General features: G+C 35.2%; 10 protein-coding genes and 11 non-coding genes across 21 annotated transcripts; 10 read left to right on the top strand and 11 right to left on the bottom strand. All coding sequences in view use genetic code 11, as the record gives it.

The window, feature by feature from the left end:
• Nucleotides 1–966: 966 nt before the first annotated feature.
• On the top strand, nt 967–1,037 carry trnC-GCA. The gene has a single exon. It is a non-coding gene; the product is annotated as a tRNA-Cys (tRNA).
• Nucleotides 1,038–1,993: 956 nt separating this feature from the next.
• Nucleotides 1,994–2,083, top strand: petN (cytochrome b6/f complex subunit VIII). The gene has a single exon. The coding sequence runs from the start codon at nt 1,994–1,996 to the stop codon at nt 2,081–2,083; it is 90 nt and encodes a 29-aa protein (YP_008239238.1).
• Nucleotides 2,084–2,715: 632 nt separating this feature from the next.
• On the bottom strand, nt 2,716–2,820 carry psbM (photosystem II protein M). The gene has a single exon. The coding sequence runs from the start codon at nt 2,818–2,820 to the stop codon at nt 2,716–2,718; it is 105 nt and encodes a 34-aa protein (YP_008239237.1).
• Nucleotides 2,821–3,633: 813 nt separating this feature from the next.
• On the bottom strand, nt 3,634–3,707 carry trnD-GUC. Its single transcript has one exon. It is a non-coding gene; the product is annotated as a tRNA-Asp (tRNA).
• Nucleotides 3,708–4,064: 357 nt separating this feature from the next.
• trnY-GUA lies at nt 4,065–4,146 on the bottom strand. Its single transcript has one exon. It is a non-coding gene; the product is annotated as a tRNA-Tyr (tRNA).
• A 61-nt stretch (nt 4,147–4,207) lies between these two features.
• trnE-UUC lies at nt 4,208–4,280 on the bottom strand. Its single transcript has one exon. It is a non-coding gene; the product is annotated as a tRNA-Glu (tRNA).
• Nucleotides 4,281–4,653: 373 nt separating this feature from the next.
• Nucleotides 4,654–4,725, bottom strand: trnT-GGU. Its single transcript has one exon. It is a non-coding gene; the product is annotated as a tRNA-Thr (tRNA).
• Nucleotides 4,726–6,683: 1,958 nt separating this feature from the next.
• On the top strand, nt 6,684–6,757 carry trnfM-CAU. Its single transcript has one exon. It is a non-coding gene; the product is annotated as a tRNA-Met (tRNA).
• Nucleotides 6,758–7,209: 452 nt separating this feature from the next.
• On the bottom strand, nt 7,210–7,280 carry trnG-UCC. The gene has a single exon. It is a non-coding gene; the product is annotated as a tRNA-Gly (tRNA).
• A 277-nt stretch (nt 7,281–7,557) lies between these two features.
• psbZ (photosystem II protein Z) lies at nt 7,558–7,746 on the bottom strand. Its single transcript has one exon. It carries the CDS (start codon nt 7,744–7,746, stop codon nt 7,558–7,560), a length of 189 nt encoding a protein of 62 aa, YP_008239236.1.
• A 358-nt stretch (nt 7,747–8,104) lies between these two features.
• Nucleotides 8,105–8,192, top strand: trnS-UGA. The gene has a single exon. It is a non-coding gene; the product is annotated as a tRNA-Ser (tRNA).
• Nucleotides 8,193–8,345: 153 nt separating this feature from the next.
• psbC (photosystem II CP43 chlorophyll apoprotein) lies at nt 8,346–9,767 on the bottom strand. The gene has a single exon. The coding sequence runs from the start codon at nt 9,765–9,767 to the stop codon at nt 8,346–8,348; it is 1,422 nt and encodes a 473-aa protein (YP_008239235.1).
• Nucleotides 9,715–10,776, bottom strand: psbD (photosystem II protein D2). The gene has a single exon. It carries the CDS (start codon nt 10,774–10,776, stop codon nt 9,715–9,717), a length of 1,062 nt encoding a protein of 353 aa, YP_008239234.1.
• A 1,038-nt stretch (nt 10,777–11,814) lies between these two features.
• trnS-GCU lies at nt 11,815–11,902 on the top strand. Its single transcript has one exon. It is a non-coding gene; the product is annotated as a tRNA-Ser (tRNA).
• A 107-nt stretch (nt 11,903–12,009) lies between these two features.
• Nucleotides 12,010–12,120, bottom strand: psbI (photosystem II protein I). Its single transcript has one exon. The coding sequence runs from the start codon at nt 12,118–12,120 to the stop codon at nt 12,010–12,012; it is 111 nt and encodes a 36-aa protein (YP_008239233.1).
• Nucleotides 12,121–12,524: 404 nt separating this feature from the next.
• On the bottom strand, nt 12,525–12,710 carry psbK (photosystem II protein K). The gene has a single exon. It carries the CDS (start codon nt 12,708–12,710, stop codon nt 12,525–12,527), a length of 186 nt encoding a protein of 61 aa, YP_008239232.1.
• Nucleotides 12,711–13,056: 346 nt separating this feature from the next.
• trnQ-UUG lies at nt 13,057–13,129 on the top strand. Its single transcript has one exon. It is a non-coding gene; the product is annotated as a tRNA-Gln (tRNA).
• A 747-nt stretch (nt 13,130–13,876) lies between these two features.
• rps16 (ribosomal protein S16) lies at nt 13,877–14,923 on the top strand. Its single transcript has 2 exons — nt 13,877–13,921; nt 14,711–14,923. The coding sequence occupies exons 1-2, from the start codon at nt 13,877–13,879 to the stop codon at nt 14,921–14,923; spliced, it is 258 nt and encodes an 85-aa protein (YP_008239231.1).
• Nucleotides 14,924–15,508: 585 nt separating this feature from the next.
• On the top strand, nt 15,509–18,078 carry trnK-UUU. The gene is made up of 2 exons: nt 15,509–15,546; nt 18,046–18,078. It is a non-coding gene; the product is annotated as a tRNA-Lys (tRNA).
• Nucleotides 16,236–17,774, top strand: matK (maturase K). The gene has a single exon. The coding sequence runs from the start codon at nt 16,236–16,238 to the stop codon at nt 17,772–17,774; it is 1,539 nt and encodes a 512-aa protein (YP_008239230.1).
• Nucleotides 18,079–18,299: 221 nt separating the features above from the next.
• On the top strand, nt 18,300–19,361 carry psbA (photosystem II protein D1). The gene has a single exon. The coding sequence runs from the start codon at nt 18,300–18,302 to the stop codon at nt 19,359–19,361; it is 1,062 nt and encodes a 353-aa protein (YP_008239229.1).
• Nucleotides 19,362–19,442: the final 81 nt, after the last annotated feature.

Genomic DNA, 19,442 nt, shown 5'->3' with positions numbered 1-19,442 from the left:
AAGTTCGAGTTTGCCAGGGGTACAAATGAAATGAAAATGAATTGATAAAACATTCCTACAAAAAAAATTCTGCCACTTATACTTTATGTTATGATATTCTAATCAGATTGGATGGCAAAGATTTCTCATTTTATCTCCTTTCTATGAATGTAATAAAGCCGTAATATAATATACTAGAAAGTTTGACTTTACTTCGATTTAGAATAGCGTGCTTACTTTAATTTCTCAAAATAATTTGAGGGTTCTTTTTTATTTCGGATCGGAGTAGTATAATTGCTAGAAAATTCAGTATTTCATTGTGGAATTCTAAAATAAAGTAAGTCCCTTTTTTAAGTACATGCCAATCTAGTTATCCACCTCTCCCCATATCCATGCTTTTCTTTTATCGTAATTTCACTTGGGTACGCCAAGATAGTCAGGTTATACTCTATATCAGAGCAAATTTCCTTTTTTTATTCAAGATATTTAATTTAATACTTTGAAAAATTAAAGCATGATTCCCCATAGAGATATGTACATAAAGGGGATCTTTGGATAATAATGCTGTTCGGACCTAAAGTTTACCTATACACGGATTAAGCATAAAGCCATAATATTTTATTATGCCATTGAAGGGGGGGAGATAATACCGATTTAAGAGTAGTTCACTACTGCAATAAAAAAAAGAGAATTCTAGTTAACGGTTCCAATTTATTCTGAATTTTGCAGCCTGTGAATAGAAATCCACTTTTTCTTCTTTTTCATCTCAATAGAAAGAAATGGGAAGTTTTATTGTGTTAACAATGTATGTTTTAAGATAGAATCTATCGAGGAGAATAATAGAAACTGGATCAAAAAAAGCAGGAATAGATTTTTTGAAAAAGATTGGAAAAAAGTAAGTAGAATTATATTCAAAATAAAAGGGGCTTTTCGTAAGAAAACGTGGATGAATACTTGCTGTTTTCTAGATTTTTGATCGGATTTTTTGGCGGCATGGCCAAGCGGTAAGGCAGGGGACTGCAAATCCTTTATCCCCAGTTCAAATCTGGGTGCCGCCTGATCAATAAAATACTTAGGTTTTTTTTATAGTGCTGATCGAATTCGATAAATTTTTACTTCGCATAAGTTCGGGCAAGAGAGTAACTGGGCCTGCCGATACTGGGTTTAGAGAAACCATACCATAGTTCTATCCTCAAACTAGGGTTAGGGTTTGTTTTGACGGTAGTGGCCAAAATGGTTATCAATAGGGGTGAGGTAGTGTTTCCTTATTCTTTTATTATATGAATTTGAATTGGTTCTTAATTGAGATTCGATTTGATAATTTTAAAATACGAGGATAAGATGTCAGAAATCTTGGTATCCAAAGAAAGGTCCCTAAGGGGCATTCTTTTTTTTTTTTCAATCTAAGATTCAAGAAGGGACTCCACGAAAGAATATCAAGACTTACTAATTATTATACATTTTTTTATCGTACATCTTATGTTACCTACATACACTAAAGTAAGGACTACTTAATTCTAACGAGAATCAGATTAAATAGGTCGATCAAAAATCAATTTAGGAGTTGTATTATGGATAAAATCTCTTCATTCTTTCATAGAATGATACAAAGCAAGGCTGCAGGGTTTAGGTCAAAAATAAACATTAGGTAAGGTAGGTATCCAATAAATATTTATCTATCGATAATTTTATGGTATATTCGGGCGTCCTTTGCTTAAAAAAAAAAAGAGTAACAAAAGGAATAAAAAATCTTCCTATTCCCGCTTCTTCTATTCAGGACATCATTCCCGTACTCTTTCTTTTTTAAGGAAAAAAGGGCTATAGTATCTCGTATTTTTAATGCTCTCTAATTCTACCAGAATTCCTATAAGAATTTGTTAGGAGTAAATTCCTTGAACTGATTGATCCATGGCCTTAGGGCGGAATCCCTTTTTGACTCTGTACCCTTGATTCCACTATGATTATTGATCAATAGTAGAATAATCCCTTCATAGAAATAGGAGACATAATTTAGATGGATATAGTAAGTCTCGCTTGGGCTGCTTTAATGGTAGTCTTTACATTTTCTCTTTCACTAGTAGTATGGGGAAGGAGTGGACTCTAGGGATACTACTAATTGATTAAGTAATCAAATTGTTGTATCAATTCTTTTCTTTAATGGATCATTTTGCATTAATCATTTTGTCAAACGTTATTCTTTAATCTTTTTCTTTAGTTTTGTTTCACTCCTGTAAGAAACTCTTGTATTGTAAGTTGTAATGTAAGAAAGAGCCATTATACCAATTCAGAATTTCTACTAGAAATGACGAATGGTTAAAAAAAGTTCTATACATAAGAAAATTAGACTTTCTTCCACGGAACTATTCACGGCATATCACACATTTTCCATTTCCTTTTACTTTTTACTATAGTCTATTCTTCATATTATTTTTCTTTCCTTCCATGGATTCTTTGGTCAAGAATTGTCTTAGATTTTTTTATTTTGACCTGATTGAAATTAAGTGGATGCAATGAAAAAAGAAATTGAATTAGACTACTTAACTATTTCAATCTACTAATCTATTCTATGTAGATTCAAAGATAATATAATAGAAAGAATCTAAAGTGTCGTAGAAAAAACTATATGTAGTTCTTTCTACCACACTTTAAGATTCCAACCAGATCCTTTCATTTAAGACTTGGATTTTTTTTATTTAATCCCTTTTTAATTTCTTCAATGATTAATTGGAATTCCAATTAATTATTTTGGCTGACTGTTTTTACATAAATAATAAGTAAAAAAGAAGTAGGAACTAGAATGAACAGTGCAGTAGCAATAAATGCGAGAATATTGACTTCCATAACCTCTTTATTTTTTATTTTCACAATAACTCGGGATGTAATCCCATGGAGAGGAAAAAGGGGTATCTTGTAAATTCAAGGGTAGGGCTTGCATTCTGATAATACTGAATCAATTCAATATTATGAATATCGGATCTATCAAATCAATTCATGGATGAGAGTTATATTTCACGGATGAGAGTTATATAGTATAACATAGGAAGATCCTCTATCCACACTAAGACCAAAATGGGTTTTTTGATTGGATTAGGAATTCCCTCTTTTTTAATCCTTTTCTACTTTTTCTTTTCTATATCTCTAACCCACGAGCTTTCTTAATCTTATACTTTCTTAATCTTATACAATTTCCCTTCCTTTTTCTTATAGTTATACATACAATTATGTATGTATTATATGACCAACTTTCACTTTCTATGGGTCACATAGACATCCAAATAAGCAGTAGAAGTGAGATGGGGAAAAGAGGTCTGAAATAAAAAGGGAATACGATTTATGTATGGATTCCGGTAAAATACCGGTACTCTATTCCATAAGAGTGGAATAGGAAATTAAGATGAGGATGGTATCATCATAAAGAAAGATAGAGTAATATAATATCCTAAATTCTACTAATCCACATATCGTATGTGTGTCTTTCTTTATCGATTGGGAGTAGTGAAAAAAAATTCCTATATGCCCTCCCTCCCTCTTTAATGAGAGATGCAAAATAAAAAAGTGAAGTAAGGGTGCCCTGTGGGTATTTGATCTTGCTCCCTGCCCCTTTTTTTCATGGAAAAAGGAAATATCAATTTCTCCATTCATTGAACCCTAGTTCGGGACTGACGGGGCTCGAACCCGCAGCTTCCGCCTTGACAGGGCGGTGCTCTGACCAATTGAACTACAATCCCCGCGGGGTGTATGGCATACCCATTCTTAAATAGAACCATAAGAAGATTCGATTCGTCTTTCGTACTCTAAGAAATAGACGAATCATATACTACATACCCACATATTATATTATACGTGGGTATAGTGAGAGTGACATAACTAGTATGTCGTGATTTTTTATCACTAAAAATGGATAATAATCCAGCCTTCAATAAGAAAAACTCTTTTGTTTGTAAGAAAGGAATGAGAGAGATATGGATTAGAAAAAAAATTTCCCTTTTTTCTTTATCTTTTATTTCTATAGATCAGACATTTTATTTTATGGAAGAAAAACAAAAGGATTTAGTTCATACTCACGAAGCCCTAGATTTTTGGTTTGGGCCGAGCTGGATTTGAACCAGCGTAGACATTGTCAACGAATTTACAGTCCGTCCCCATTAACCACTCGGGCATCGACCCAGGAAGAATTTATTCTAGGGTTTTTGCTAATCTATGATTAACCTCCTTTCATAATACTCCCTACCCCCAGGGGAAGTCGAATCCCCGCTGCCTCCTTGAAAGAGAGATGTCCTGAACCACTAGACGATAGGGGCATCACTAGACGATAGGGCCATATACAACCGCTCGTGATTATACTATAATCATAGTATGAGCAGTTTTTTGGAATTGTCAATATACTCGAAAAGTATAAATAGATCCAAAGCAAAGAGTTTTTCCAACTTTTCTGTTATGTTTTCATCTAGGATTTTTTTTAGTTGATCGTTATAGATTAATTCTCCGTGCTTCATTTAGTGTTCATACCAAAAATGCATCCATCCCGCACTAAGTCATAAAATTCTCTAAAAATATAGAGAAAGTTTCAAAAACAAAGAAAAAAAGTGAATCAATTTAGTAGAAAAGTACTCTATCAGATTCGAACCAACGACTTACGTCTTAGCACGAGATTACTCTACCACTAATTTAAAAAGCCCTTTATCGGATTTGAACCGATGACTTATGCCTTACCATGGCATTACTCTACCACTGAGTTAAAAGGGCTTTTTATTTAATTCAAAAATTAGCCACTTGGATTTCCCATTATGGGTCTACTGCATAATGTACATATTATATATATAATATATAGAGATAGAGAGAGAGACATTATGTAGAGATTGTATATGTATATATCGATATCTTGAGAGCTCAAAATAAAATTAATAAAAAAAACATACCCTACATAACATATCCAACTCTTCTTGGTTCAGGGTTTTCCGTTTCCGAAGACTAGTAAAATAGGCGGATTCTGGAACCCCAAGGATTCAACGGTATATGGATATGGAAAATATAAGATTTCCGATCCTAGCGGGAAAAGGCGGGGAACAGATACCCAATAGGATATAGGATCCTTGGGAGGAACTTTTGGTAATGGCCTTGATCCTCTATGCTATTTTTTATGTGTTCTTAGTTCTATTGAACTTTTTGCATTCTTTTAAACAAGAATCTAATAAACTAGAATTGAGTCAGTGGAAAAAAGGAGAGAGAGGAAAGTGTTAAATGGAGAGAGTCGACTAATCAGAGACTTTTAGGATCTTCTTTACATCAGGTAAATCTGTCGGCCCTGTCCGTTTTTTTCTTTAAGTTACGACTCTTTGCTGCTTACTTCTATCAAGCCATAGGGAAAGTCTATGATGAATTTGGAAAACTCATCTCACTCTTACTCTATGGCTCGGACTTAATGGGGGAAGAAAACATCTTCCATAATTTCTTTTTTGTTCAATTCTGGACAAAAAAGAAAAGGAAAAAAGGAATTTATAGGGACAGTGTTACCCCCTATATCCCCTAGTTTATATTGTAGGAATAATAAAACAATTTAGCAGTCTGACACACTTACGTCCTTGCAAAGTAAATAATTATTATTGTAGTCGTAACCGTAGAATAGGATCCTAATCAAAATAAATACATTTGGTTCAGGCGCTATTAGCATGGTAAGAAAAGATTTTTTTTACAGACCAGAGGGGCTATCTAAATCCTAAAGTAAAGGCGAGCGATCGAAGTAGAAGTACCAACGGCTCAGTGTCATGAACCTTCTTCCATCTGATTCAATAAGGGGGAATTAGCCTTCTTGTCAAATGGCTATCCTTGACAAAGGGTACCATTTATACCATAATCTACAATGTAGCGGGTATAGTTTAGTGGTAAAAGTGTGATTCGTTCTATTAATAACTGAATTTGAAATGATATACTTAAGGCATCCTTAAGTTTTTTATTTTTATATTCCGATGAAAACTTTAGTTCTTATAAAGGATTAAATCCTTTTCCTCTCAATAGCATATTGAGGAAGAATATACATTCTGGCGATTTGTATCCAAAGACTAATTTAAATTGCATCCAAAATAAAAATAGGATTATGAGTACAGAGTCGCGAAGCATAATTTTGCATTGGATTAAGTATTCCAATTTTGAAAATATGAGTAAAGGATCTATGGATGAAGATACAAAAAAGTTGATTTCCAATCGTAACTAAATCTTCTTAAAATAAGGAATAAGGAAGCCAAATAGCTAAAAAACGATAGTTTTGGTTTACTAGAACCATCCGCATATTGTTTCAGCTCGGTGGAAACCCAATTCTTTTCCTCAGGATCTCTTGAATGAAATTAGGGAACGAAGTAAGTAGATTAGATGAATTTAGATAGAATTTCTATCTCCTACTCTATAAGGATCATCTAGAAAGCGGAGAGCTTTGGTTCCATTCAAATAGAAAAGCTGACATAGATGTTAAGTGGTGAGAATATCCATAAAGGAGCCGAATGAAATCAAAATTTCATGTTCGGTTTTGAATTAGAGACGTTAAAAATAATCAACCAACGTCGACTATAACCCCTAGCCTTCCAAGCTAACGATGCGGGTTCGATTCCCGCTACCCGCTCCATTCTGTATAAAAGGAGTATTCTATTTGTCTAGACATGTTAGAGGCTTGTATTCAAGCCTTTTTTGTCCACCAGTTTCTGGTACTCCAGAGCGGAGTAGAGCAGTTTGGTAGCTCACGAGGCTCATAACCTTGAGGTCACGGGTTCGATTCCCGTCTCCGCACTTAGCAGTCTGTATAAAAGGACTATTCTATTTCTCTAGATATGTATGGTAGAGGGGCGTATCCAACCCTTTTTTATTCATTAGTTCCCGGCCCTAGAGGGCAAAATTGAGCAGTTTGCGAAGTCACTTGCCTTCAAAAAAAGAAGGCGCAAGGCCTCTCCCTACCCTGCAGAAAATAAAAATGAAACGAAAGGGACAGTCTACCTCTCCCTTCCCTTTAAAAAAAGTTTGCCCGTTGTTTGTCTCAGTTAATACCCAATTTTTGGAGCTCTGTTGGCGAGTTCTATTTCTGCCTCTGGAGCGCCCTCTTTTTTTGAGTGGGATGCAAAGGAAGGGTAAGATAGTAAGGGATACGGCACTAGACTAACACCTAATTAATACTTAATTTAATATAAGTAGTTAAACAGTTAACTAGACTAAACTTTTTATCATAGTACTTTGATAAATTAAGCGGGCGAGCGGCGGGAATCGAACCCGTATCTTCTCCTTGGCAAGGAGATATTTTACCATTGAACTACGCTCGCTACGGTATATATTTTATAGCGTATATCCGCCTGGGTCGACCTTCTATGTCTGGGTCGACCGTTTCATTTCATTTTCTATTATATTAGAGTTTTCCTTTTTTTATTATCTGTCAATGAATATTCTAATGGGAATGGAATTTCATAATACTGAAAGAGAAGAGCTAGCAATTCGGAACGCAAATTGCGTTTTAATACGTCTCACTATTCTAATTTTTTAGAAGAAATGGCCTTTATTATTTCTTTTTTATGGGGTTAATAAATATTAACCAAATTTCATTTAAGAAATGAGAGAATTCAGAATAGCTACGAGAAAGACTAGTCCAATCCATAATGATGTACCGGAAAATACAACATTTTTATTATTTGACCAACCATCAGGAGAAGCAAATACAAGGGGTACACTAATTACTAAGACTGAGGAAGTCGCAATTAATGCAAAAACAGCTAATTGGAAAGCAATAGTCATATTTCTAATCCTCCAAGCTACCATCAAATAAAGTTGACTACATATTTGATCCCTCACTTAAACCAAAATTGTAAAAAAATACAAGAAGTAGGAGGGGTTTAATCATGAATCCATTGATTCTTCTCTTTAATTCAAATTTATTACTTAAACCGCTTTTTTATTTGGATATGGGGGTGAGAAGAGATTATTTACTCTTTATTTCACAAGCGGGTATAGCGGATCCTGTATCCGTGTATACAGTATACAGAGATATATCGAAAAGGAACTTGTATCTGATATCTTTCTAGAGGCTAATAAATCTTTTTATTTTTTATATGGCTATGTTCTATTTGTAGGAGTAAAATAAGGATTAGGCTGTGGAGAGATGGCTGAGTGGTTGATAGCTCCGGTCTTGAAAACCGGTATAGTTCTAGGAACTATCGAGGGTTCGAATCCCTCTCTCTCCTTTTGCTTATTGAATACGTTTGTTTCTTTCATTTTTATTTATTTTTTTTTTCTGTCCCTTATCTTTCTTTCATAAAAAGGAATGAATGGCTCGGCTAGATGGAATAACCGAGCCAGAACAGAAAAAAAGTAGAACAGGTATAAATAAGAAAATCTTAGTTAAGAGGGTTCATGTAAAGAACAGGTTCCAAATCACGATCGATTCCCTTTTCAAAACCTGCTGCAGCAGCTCGGGCTCTTCCTGCATGCCATAAATGGCCCACAAAAAAGAAGAATCCTAGAACAAAATGAGAAGTTGATAACCAACTTCTAGGAGAGACATAATTAACTGCATTGATCTCGGTAGCTACGCCACCCACGGAATTTAAAGAGCCTAAAGGAGCGTGGGTCATATATTCTGCTGAGCGTCGTTCTTGCCAAGGTTGTATGTCTTTTTTCAACCTACTCAAGTCCAAACCGTTGGGGCCCCTTAGAGGTTCTAACCATGGAGCACGAAGGTCCCAAAAACGCATAGTTTCCCCTCCAAAGATAACCTCCCCAGTTGGGGAACGCATTAGATATTTACCTAAACCTGTGGGTCCTTGAGCGGATCCCACATTAGCTCCAAGACGCTGGTCTCTAACTAGAAAAGTAAATGCTTGAGCTTGAGAAGCTTCTGGCCCGGTGGGTCCATAAAACTCACTCGGATAAGCTGTATTATTGAACCATACAAAACAACAAGCGATAAAACCAAAGACAGATAAAGCAGCTAAACTATAAGACAAGTAAGCTTCTCCAGACCATACAAATGCACGGCGAGCCCATGCGAAGGGTTTGGTTAAAATATGCCAAATTCCGCCAAATACACAAATAAAACCCAACCATACATGCCCACCAATTATATCTTCTAAATCATCTACACTAACAATCCACCCTTCTCCACCAAAAGGAGATTTTAGTAAATAACCAAATATAACACTGGGACTAAGGGTCAAATTGGTAATTTTTCTTACATCTCCCCCCCCAGGGGCCCAGGTATCATATACACCGCCAAAATAAAGAGCCTTGAGTACTAGAAGAAAAGCACCTAGACCTAACAAAATTAAGTGAATACCCAAAATTGTAGTCATTTTATTTCTATCTTTCCAGACATAACCAAAGAATGGAAAAGATTCCTCAAGAGTCTCGGGTCCCAGAAGCGCGTGATAAATGCCACCGAAGCCTAAGACTGCGGAGGAAATTAGGTGAAGTACGCCAGATACAAAGTACGGAAAAGTATCTAGAACTTCCCCCCCTGGCCCTACTCCCCAACCTAGAGTAGCTAAGTGTGGAAGTAAAATCAACCCTTGTTCATACATGGGCTTTTCTGGTACGAAATGGGCCACTTCAAATAGGTTCATTGCTCCGGCCCAGAATACGATTAATCCGGCATGAGCTACATGAGCTCCAAGCAGTTTACCGGACAAATTGATAAGTCTGGCATTCCCAGCCCACCAAGCAAAGCCGGTGGTTTCTTGGTCACGACCAGCTAAAACGAAAGTTCCATTAAAGAGCGTTTCCACGTGGTAGAACCTCCTCAGGGAATATAAGATTTTCATGAGGCTGATCCTGAGCTGCCATCCACGCACGAATACCCTCGTTTAAAAGAATATTTTTGGTGTAGAAAGTCTCAAATTCAGGATCTTCCGCTGCACGGATTTCCTGGGAAACAAAGTCATAGGCACGTAAGTTCAGAGCCAAGCCAACTACGCCAATAGCACTCATCCATAAACCGGTGACGGGTACAAATAGCATAAAGAAATGTAACCAACGTTTATTGGAAAAAGCAACACCAAAGATTTGGGACCAAAAGCGGTTAGCAGTGACCATTGAATAAGTTTCTTCAGCTTGAGTTGGGTTAAAAGCACGGAAGGTATTTGCACCATCACCGTCCTCAAATAGAGTGTTTTCTACGGTCGCTCCATGAATAGCGCATAGCAGAGCCGCACCTAATACTCCGGCAACTCCCATCATATGAAATGGGTTCAACGTCCAATTATGAAATCCTTGGAAGAAAAGGATGAATCGAAATATCGCTGCTACGCCAAAACTCGGCGCAAAGAACCAACCAGATTGCCCCAGTGGATAAATAAGGAATACAGAAACAAAAACAGCAATTGGACCAGAGAATGAGATTGCATTATAAGGCCGCAATTGAACAGACCGAGCAAGTTCAAATTGGCGTAACATGAAACCTATTAGTGCAAAAGCCCCGTGGAGAGCTACAAAAGTCCATAGACCGCCTAATTGACACCAACGAGTAAAATCTCCTTGTGCTTCGGGCCCCCATAGTAGCAACAAAGAGTGTGCTAAACTATTGGCAGGGGTAGAAACTGCTGCGGTTAAGAAATTACAACCTTCCAAATAGGAACTAGCCAATCCATGGGTATACCAAGAAGTTACAAAAGTTGTCCCTGTAAACCAACCCCCTAAAGCGAAATAAGCACAAGGAAAGAGCAATAGGCCAGACCATCCTACAAAAACGAAACGGTCCCTTCGTAACCAGTCATCCATAGTATCAAATAGATCATTTTCTTCTTTAGGAATTCTACCAAGGGCTATAGTCATAGTGATCCTCCTATTCAATTACTTCAACCATTTCCGAGCACCTCATATCACTTTCCAAGGCATATGATAGTTTTATTATCTGTGGACGATTTCTTTCTCGTTCAATGCCCTTTTTCAATGGTCTCGAAGAGAGAAATTTCCCATTTTTATCTATGGAGTCACAGTCACAACCGAGGTCGTGGTAAATCCATGAATTTGATTCGATTTGTTTTTCTTATACTATTTGTTTTTCTTATACTATAGAAATAGAAATAAATTGTTTTTCTTATACTATAGAAAGAAATAAACCTTTGAATTCAGCATTATTCCAAGACTCCTATTTCAAAGTCTATCTTTTAAGGGAAAAATGCAAATAAAAGTAACCCTTCTTTTCCCATTCCCTCTCTATTGCATGGGTGGAAGAACTAAAATAATAGAGGATTCTGAAAAAAAAAATGGACCTTCGAAATCCAATTTTATGTGTAGCGCAAAGGAGTTGCGATTTCTTCTTATTCCTATAGAACATCTAGTAACAAGAATATGAAATCGTAAATAGCGAAAAATTCTTGTCTTGCGCGGTCTAAGTCTAAGGAAATAAAAAAAATTCGCTTATACAATTTCATCTACATCGAATTTATATATCAGAATAGCGGATAGAGGCATCATTAAAGGAGTCAGGTCTACTTACTTTATGCTTCTTTCCAATTTTATGGTGGATTTGATAAGAACCCTTTTTGCTTTCTTGATAAATAATCGACAAAAAAAGCGTTTTTTTTATATAACCTGCTTGTTTTATTATAATTATAACAAGTCCTATATGGAAATGCCCGCTAAAGAGAAAATCTATTTGATTGTCTCTCGGCCAATATCGATTTTTAGAAAGAAAAAACAAGAATTTTCTTCTTTTTTTATTAACATTAAGAAAAAAGAATATAATTAAAATGGAATTGGCAATATAATTTTTATAGACTTTTGAAAGAAAAAAAAGGGGTTTTTTGCAACCGTTATTTCTTATTTCTTGCCTATATCATATCACGGAAACCTTTCGCTTTGGAACGTGGAGAGATGGCTGAGTGGACTAAAGCGGCGGATTGCTAATCCGTTGTACAATTTTTTTGTACCGAGGGTTCGAATCCCTCTCTTTCCGCTCCCTTGGATCATTTGGGACTTTCGAATTGGAAAGAATTCTGACCCCCGGATTTTCTCATAGATAAATGTACGAAACAAATCCAATAAGAAAAAAAAACTGAATTTTTACTCCTCGCGTCCAGGATTCCGTCCTGGGTCATTAGATAAGAATCCAAAGATAAAGAGTGAAACAAAGAATATCACTACTGTATAAACAAAAAGTTTGAGAGTAAGCATTACATAATCTCCAAGATTTTTTTTTAAGGAATAGATTACCAGTTTTTCCTTACCACACGGATCCACTAGGATGGTTTTTTTTTATACCTAAAAATGCAAAAAAGAATTCTTGAAAAAAATTGCAAGAATTCTTTTATAATAAGCACTCTTATCAATAGCAAAAATAGGGTTAGGTGGTTAGGTATTGTGTAGGTACCTTTAGGTACCTGCTCAACCTAGGTGCAGGGGAGTAGAAAGGCTGATCCAAATTTATTGCTGTAGCTACCCATTCAATGTAGAAGAATTTAAATTTTAGAATCGAAGGTTCATAATATAAAAATATAAAACTTCTCGGCTTTTACCCATTTTAAAATTTTTTTGGAATGAACACATCATTCAATTTGGCATACAGAGTACTAAAGATTTCATCGAAAACTTACAGCAGCTTGCCAAACAAAGGCTAATAGAAAAAAGAATAGAGGTATAACAGGCATAATATCCACGATTGGATTGAAAATAGCATAAGCTTCGGGTAATTTGGCAAAGAAAAAACTAGTAGGATAAAGAACAGAATTAAAACAGATACAGGTTAAACTAAGTATATTAGGCATAACAAGCATTTCATTCTTGTAGAGTAAATAATTGGATTTTTCTTGAGTTATTTTTTTAAGGGAAAGAAGGAAAAGGCAGATTCAAAATCTTTTTTCTTCGGACTTTCCCAAACACAAAATACCTCCTTGTATTCGCACTCTCAAATGAGAGTGGAATAAATTCGACTTTCATATAATATCTTAATAGAATTCCATGTAATGATCAATGCATTTTTTTGATTCTATATTATCCGCATGTGTAGAATACTAGCAAGAGAATATCCCTCCTTTTTTATGTAATTGAAATGGTATTGACGAATAACAAATAAACATACTAGTGTTTATTAGTGTCGCATAAAACCCGAAATGGGGCGTGGCCAAGTGGTAAGGCAGCGGGTTTTGGTCCCGTTACTCGGAGGTTCGAATCCTTCCGTCCCAGATTGTTTCTGATGAAACAAACGGTGAAATCATATAGTATTCCGTACGAGACAAAAGTTTATTAAAGAGAATAATGATATCTTATTCTTTCTCAGAAAACATAATAAAGTCTTAAGTCCAGTCAAATTGACTATCTTTATTTTCATGAAAAAATGGGATCTATCAAGCACATTCAGGATATGCCTCTACTATAAAATCACTTAGTCATATTTTTTTCTTCCTTTTGGTATTCGAGTTGAAGAAGTACGAGAATTCTATAACTACCAAAAACTTTCAATCTTTTCATTGGAATAGTTTATTTAGTTATTATAGTTAATTGTTTTTGGTACTGAAAAAATATATTACTACTAGAATTCTAATTCTAGTAATTAAATTAATTAAACTTTTTTGGAGGTTGATAGTTTATTTATTGAGGAAGAGTCAATCCTTCTTTTCTCACTTCAAGATTGATCATCTCGAGCCATCCGTTGAGGGTGGAAATTTAAGAATAAATAAGTTTTAAGCAAACTTGTTTAGTCGTCTTTTTCAAACTATGTTTCATTCATATGATAGAATTTTAATATGGGTTTAAATAAATTGGATCTTGGCGGAGGCTTCCCGGATAAATACTTACTTTCTTTTATCCATATTGCTCCATAGATAGCAAGTTTTAATTAGTATAAAAAAACTAAACCAATGACTATTCATGATTCCATCCATATTGGATCAATTCTCTATACCACTTTGCAATGAAAAGAGGAATGTTTGTTATGGTAAAACTTCGTTTAAAACGATGTGGTAGAAAGCAACGTGCGACTTGAAGGACATGATCGATTGTGGATTTTGCTATCCATCATTTTCCATAGTAATGAAAATGCTCTTGGCTCGACATAGCCTGTTCTATTCGTTCCGAACCAAATTTGCGCTGGGTTTAAGTAACATAGTACACGATGGAGCTCGAGAGGACAGAATTTTTTTTATCAAGGGAAAGAATCTAGGGTTAGTGAAAACTAATAAATTAGGCCAACTTTGTCAGTCTATCCTTAATATAGAAATAAATCGAAAGGTTAAAATAAGAAGAAAGTCCAATAAAAGTATATCAGAATCAATCCCTCTTATTAGATTTCTATAGAAGAGATAAATGCTTTATCGAAGGAAATAAGAAAAAAGGGTATGTTGCTACTCTTTTGAAAGAAAAAAATAGGAATTCCCGAAGTAATGTCTAAACCCAAGGATTTCACAAATCAAAGATAAAGGATTCCAGAACAAGTAAACACAATTTTCAATTGTCTCAACAACAGAGTTGGATTAGAATAAGGAATAAAAGTCAATTCGTTCGAAATGAGACAAAGAAAAGAGTTTAAAGACGACTCAAAAATTTTGGAAGGATTTTGCCTTCGAAGTTTGTCAGGCAAAATTAGCCCACTTGAGTCATGAGTATAAATGAAATTTGTTTTTTCTGTAAGGAAATTAATGCACGTCATAGTCTAATTTCTATTATTATCGACAGAAATTCGAATCATTTTCTCGAGCCGTATGAGGAGAAAACCTCATATACGTTTCTAGGGGGGGGCGTTGTTTATCTACATCTATCCCAATAAGCTGTCTATCGAATCGTTGCAATTGATGTTCGATCTCGAAGAGAAGGAAGAGATCTTCAAAAAGTAGGTTTTTATGATCCGATAAAGAATCAAACTTGTTTAAATGTTCCAGCTATTCTCTATTTCCTTGAAAAGGGTGCTCAACCAACAAGAACTGTTTATGATATTTTAAGGAAGGCAGAATTCTTTAAAGAAAAAGAAAGAACTTTGAGTTAATTGAAGAACTAAATGAATCAAAAAATAGGATAGGAGAAGATTATTAGTATTCCTAGTTGTCTAATTATTTAGACACAATTTACCTCTTTTTTAATCCTATTTGGATTTATATTATATCGTGCCAATCCAACATAAGCCCCTATTTTATTTACTTTTTCTATCTAATTTGTTTTCTTACCATTGTATTTCCATTGACAAAGGTCTATTGAACAAATAGAATTTGTAGATAGATGGGTCTCTTTATCCTCACTCCATATTCAATTTTTCCGCCTACACTTCGCTCAAATGATAAGGGTGTTCCTCTTGCATGTATTCTCATACAATATAATATATATTTTTTATAATATATATTTTTTGTTAATAAAAATCGCTAAAAATAAGGAGAATTTGGCCATCGTGATTAGGGTCGCTCTTTTTTTAACTTTACTTTAGTGGAATTTCACCGGACCTGTTCGTTTTGGCATTTGAGTGTTTTTCATGGTCGATAAAAAAAATCTTTTGATGTCTTGCTAGTTCAATGTTTTGACAGAAGCGCGCGGTGTAATTCCATTGATTTTTGGATTTCGATCGTATCTAAGATCCTTTTTTTATCTGGGTTGCTAACTCAATGGTAGAGTACTCGGCTTTTAAGTGCGACTATGATCTTTTACACATTTGGATGAAACAACAAATTCGTCCAGACTCTTGGTAGAGTCTAGAAGACCACGACTGATCCTCAAAGGTAATGAATGGAAAAAATAGCATGTCGTAATAAAATCAATCTTTTTTGAATGGAATCCAAAATTACGATTTTCTGGGTCTAATGAATAAATGGATAGAGCCTGGCTCCAATTCTGGTAAAATAAAAAGCAACGAGCTGAACTTCCTAATTGGAATGATTCCCCGCTCTAATTAGACGTTAAAAATAGATTAGTGCCGGATGCGGGGAAAGGTTGGGTTTTCCTATGAGTGGACCCTTTATTTTTTCTTTTTTTTTTAGAAATCCTAATTATTCTTGATTATGGATTGAATAAGGGATGTTATGGATTGAATGTGTAAAAGAAGCAGTATATTGATAAAGAGGCTGTATTCCAAAGTCAAAAGAGCGATTGGCCTGCAAAAATAAAAAACTTGTTCTGTTCTTTTTTTTAATTAGAACAAACATAAACTAATTGGGTAGAAAAGGAGCAGAAAAAGATCTGTGGATTAGACTCCCTTTCTTTCCAGGGTTTGTATTAAAAATGCAACACCCTGTTCTGACCATATTGCACTATGTATCATCATTCGATAAACCGAGAAATGCTTCTTCTCTCTGATTCAAGTAGAAATACAAATGGAAAAATTCGAAGGGTATTCAGAAAAACATAAATCTCGTCAACAATACTTTGTCTACCCACTTCTCTTTCAGGAATATATTTATGCATTTGCCCACCATTATGGATTAAATGGTTCTGAACCTGTGGAAATAGTTGTTAGTTGTAATAACAAGAAATTTAGTTCACTACTTGTGAAACGTTTAATTATTCGAATGTATCAGCAGAATTTTTTGGATAACTCGGTTAATCATCCTAACCAAGATCGATTATTGGATTACAAAAATTATTTTTATTCTGAGTTTTATTCTCAGATTCTATCTGAAGGGTTTGCGATCGTTGTGGAAATCCCATTCTCGCTACGGGAATTTTTTTGTCTGAAAGAAAAAGAAATACCAAAGTTTCAGAATTTACGCTCTATTCATTCAATATTTCCCTTTTTAGAAGACAAATTTTTGCATTTGGATTATCTATCACATATAGAAATACCCTATCCTATCCATTTGGAAATCCTGGTTCAACTCCTTCAATACCGTATCCAAGATGTTCCATCTTTGCATTTATTGCGATTCTTTCTCAACTATTATTCGAATTGGAATAGTTTTATTACTTCAATGAAATCCATTTTTTTTTTCAAAAAAGAAAATAAAAGACTATTTCAATTCCTATATAACTCTTATGTATCAGAATATGAATTTTTTTTGTTGTTTCTTCGTAAACAATCTTCTTGCTTACCATTAGCATCTTCTGGAACTTTTCTGGAACGAATCCACTTTTCTAGGAAGATGGAACATTTTGGGATAATGTACCCTGGTTTTTCTCGGAAAACCCTATGGTTCTTTATGGATCCTCTTATGCATTATGTTCGATATCAAGGAAAGGCAATTCTTGCATCAAAAGGCACTTTTTTTTTGAAGAAGAAATGGAAATGCTACCTTATCAATTTCTGGCAATATTATTTCTGTTTTTGGACTCAGCCGCGAAGAATCCATATAAACCAATTAGCAAACTCTTGCTTCGATTTTATGGGGTACCTTTCAAGTGTACAAAAAAGTTCTTTGTTAGTAAGGAATCAAATGCTGGAGAATTCATTTCTAATAGATACTCGAATGAAAAAATTCGATACCATAGTCCCCGCTACTCTCCTCATAGGATACTTATCAAAAGCTCAATTTTGTACTGGATCGGGGCATCCTATTAGTAAACCCATTTGGACAGATTTATCAGATTGGGATATTCTTGATCGATTTGGTCGGATATGTAGAAATCTTTTTCATTATCATAGTGGATCTTCGAAAAAACGGACTTTGTATCGACTAAAGTATATACTTCGACTTTCATGTGCTAGAACTTTAGCTCGTAAACATAAAAGCACGGTACGAACTTTTATGCAACGATTGGGTTCGGCATTTTTAGAAGAATTTTTTATGGAAGAAGAGCAAGTTTTTTCTTTGATGTTCACCAAAACAACTCTTTTTTCTTTCTGTGGATCACACACTGAGCGTATTTGGTATTTGGATATTATACGTATCAATGACCTGGTCAACCCTCTTAATTAATCATTAGACGAAATTAAGAAACAGGAAAGGGTTGATAAATGATCAAGAAAAAACTTTTCTATTTTTCATTCTGAAATGTTCTTTTTATTATAATAAAGAGTAGGTGAATCAACTTACTAATTAAAAAAATTAGTAGAACTTCCTCTTTGGAATAGAAATTGGCTATTTCTACATAGGGAAAGTCGTGTGCAATGAAAAATGCAAGCACGATTTGGGGAGGGATTTTTCTCTATTGTAACAAGGAAGAATTATCTACTCCATCCGACTAGTTCCGGGTTCGAGTCCCGGGCAACCCATATAGAAAAGACCCATCAAAGTTTTTCACTTTGACTCACTTCATTTACAAATACAAAATTATTGGTTTGGTTAATTTAGTTATATGGATAGCTAATCTTTGGGCTGACTTGGTTGACATTGGTATATAGTCTATGTTATACTGTTAAATAACAAGCCTTCTATTATCTATATTCTAGTTAATACGTGTGCTTGGGAGTCCTTGCAATTTGAATAAACCAAGATCTTACCATGACTGCAATTTTAGAGAGACGCGAAAGTACAAGCCTGTGGGGTCGCTTCTGCAACTGGATAACTAGCACTGAAAATCGTCTTTACATCGGATGGTTCGGTGTTTTGATGATCCCTACCTTATTGACCGCAACTTCTGTATTTATTATCGCCTTCATCGCTGCCCCTCCAGTAGATATTGATGGTATTCGTGAGCCTGTTTCTGGTTCTTTACTTTATGGAAACAATATTATCTCTGGTGCTATTATCCCTACTTCTGCGGCGATCGGATTGCACTTTTACCCAATTTGGGAAGCTGCATCTGTTGATGAGTGGTTATACAATGGTGGTCCTTATGAGCTAATTGTTCTACACTTCTTACTTGGTGTAGCTTGTTATATGGGTCGTGAGTGGGAACTTAGTTTCCGTCTGGGTATGCGTCCTTGGATTGCTGTTGCATATTCAGCTCCTGTTGCAGCTGCTACTGCTGTTTTCTTGATTTACCCTATTGGTCAAGGAAGCTTTTCTGATGGTATGCCTTTAGGAATCTCTGGTACTTTCAACTTTATGATTGTATTCCAGGCAGAGCACAACATCCTTATGCATCCATTCCACATGTTAGGTGTAGCTGGTGTATTCGGCGGTTCCCTATTCAGTGCTATGCATGGTTCCTTGGTAACCTCTAGTTTGATCAGGGAAACTACTGAAAATGAATCCGCTAATGAGGGTTACAAATTTGGTCAAGAGGAAGAAACTTATAATATTGTGGCTGCTCATGGTTATTTTGGCCGATTAATCTTCCAATATGCTAGTTTCAACAACTCTCGTTCTTTACACTTCTTCTTGGCTGCTTGGCCTGTAGTAGGAATCTGGTTCACTGCTTTAGGTATTAGTACTATGGCTTTCAACCTAAATGGTTTCAATTTCAACCAATCTGTAGTTGATAGTCAAGGTCGCGTTATTAATACTTGGGCTGATATCATCAACCGTGCTAACCTTGGTATGGAAGTAATGCACGAACGTAATGCTCACAACTTCCCTCTAGACTTAGCTGCTGTTGAAGTTCCATCTATTAATGGATAAGGTTTTTCTGCTAACATATAAGAATTTTTGAAGAAAGAAATACCCAATATCTTGTTCTAGCAAGATATTGGGTATTTCTTT

This window comes from Triticum urartu, chloroplast, assembly GCF_003073215.2.
Source record: "Triticum urartu chloroplast, complete genome".
Lineage (NCBI taxonomy): Eukaryota > Viridiplantae > Streptophyta > Magnoliopsida > Poales > Poaceae > Triticum > Triticum urartu.
Note: the sequence above shows the minus strand (reverse complement) of the source record. Positions and strands in the feature narration are given on the sequence as shown.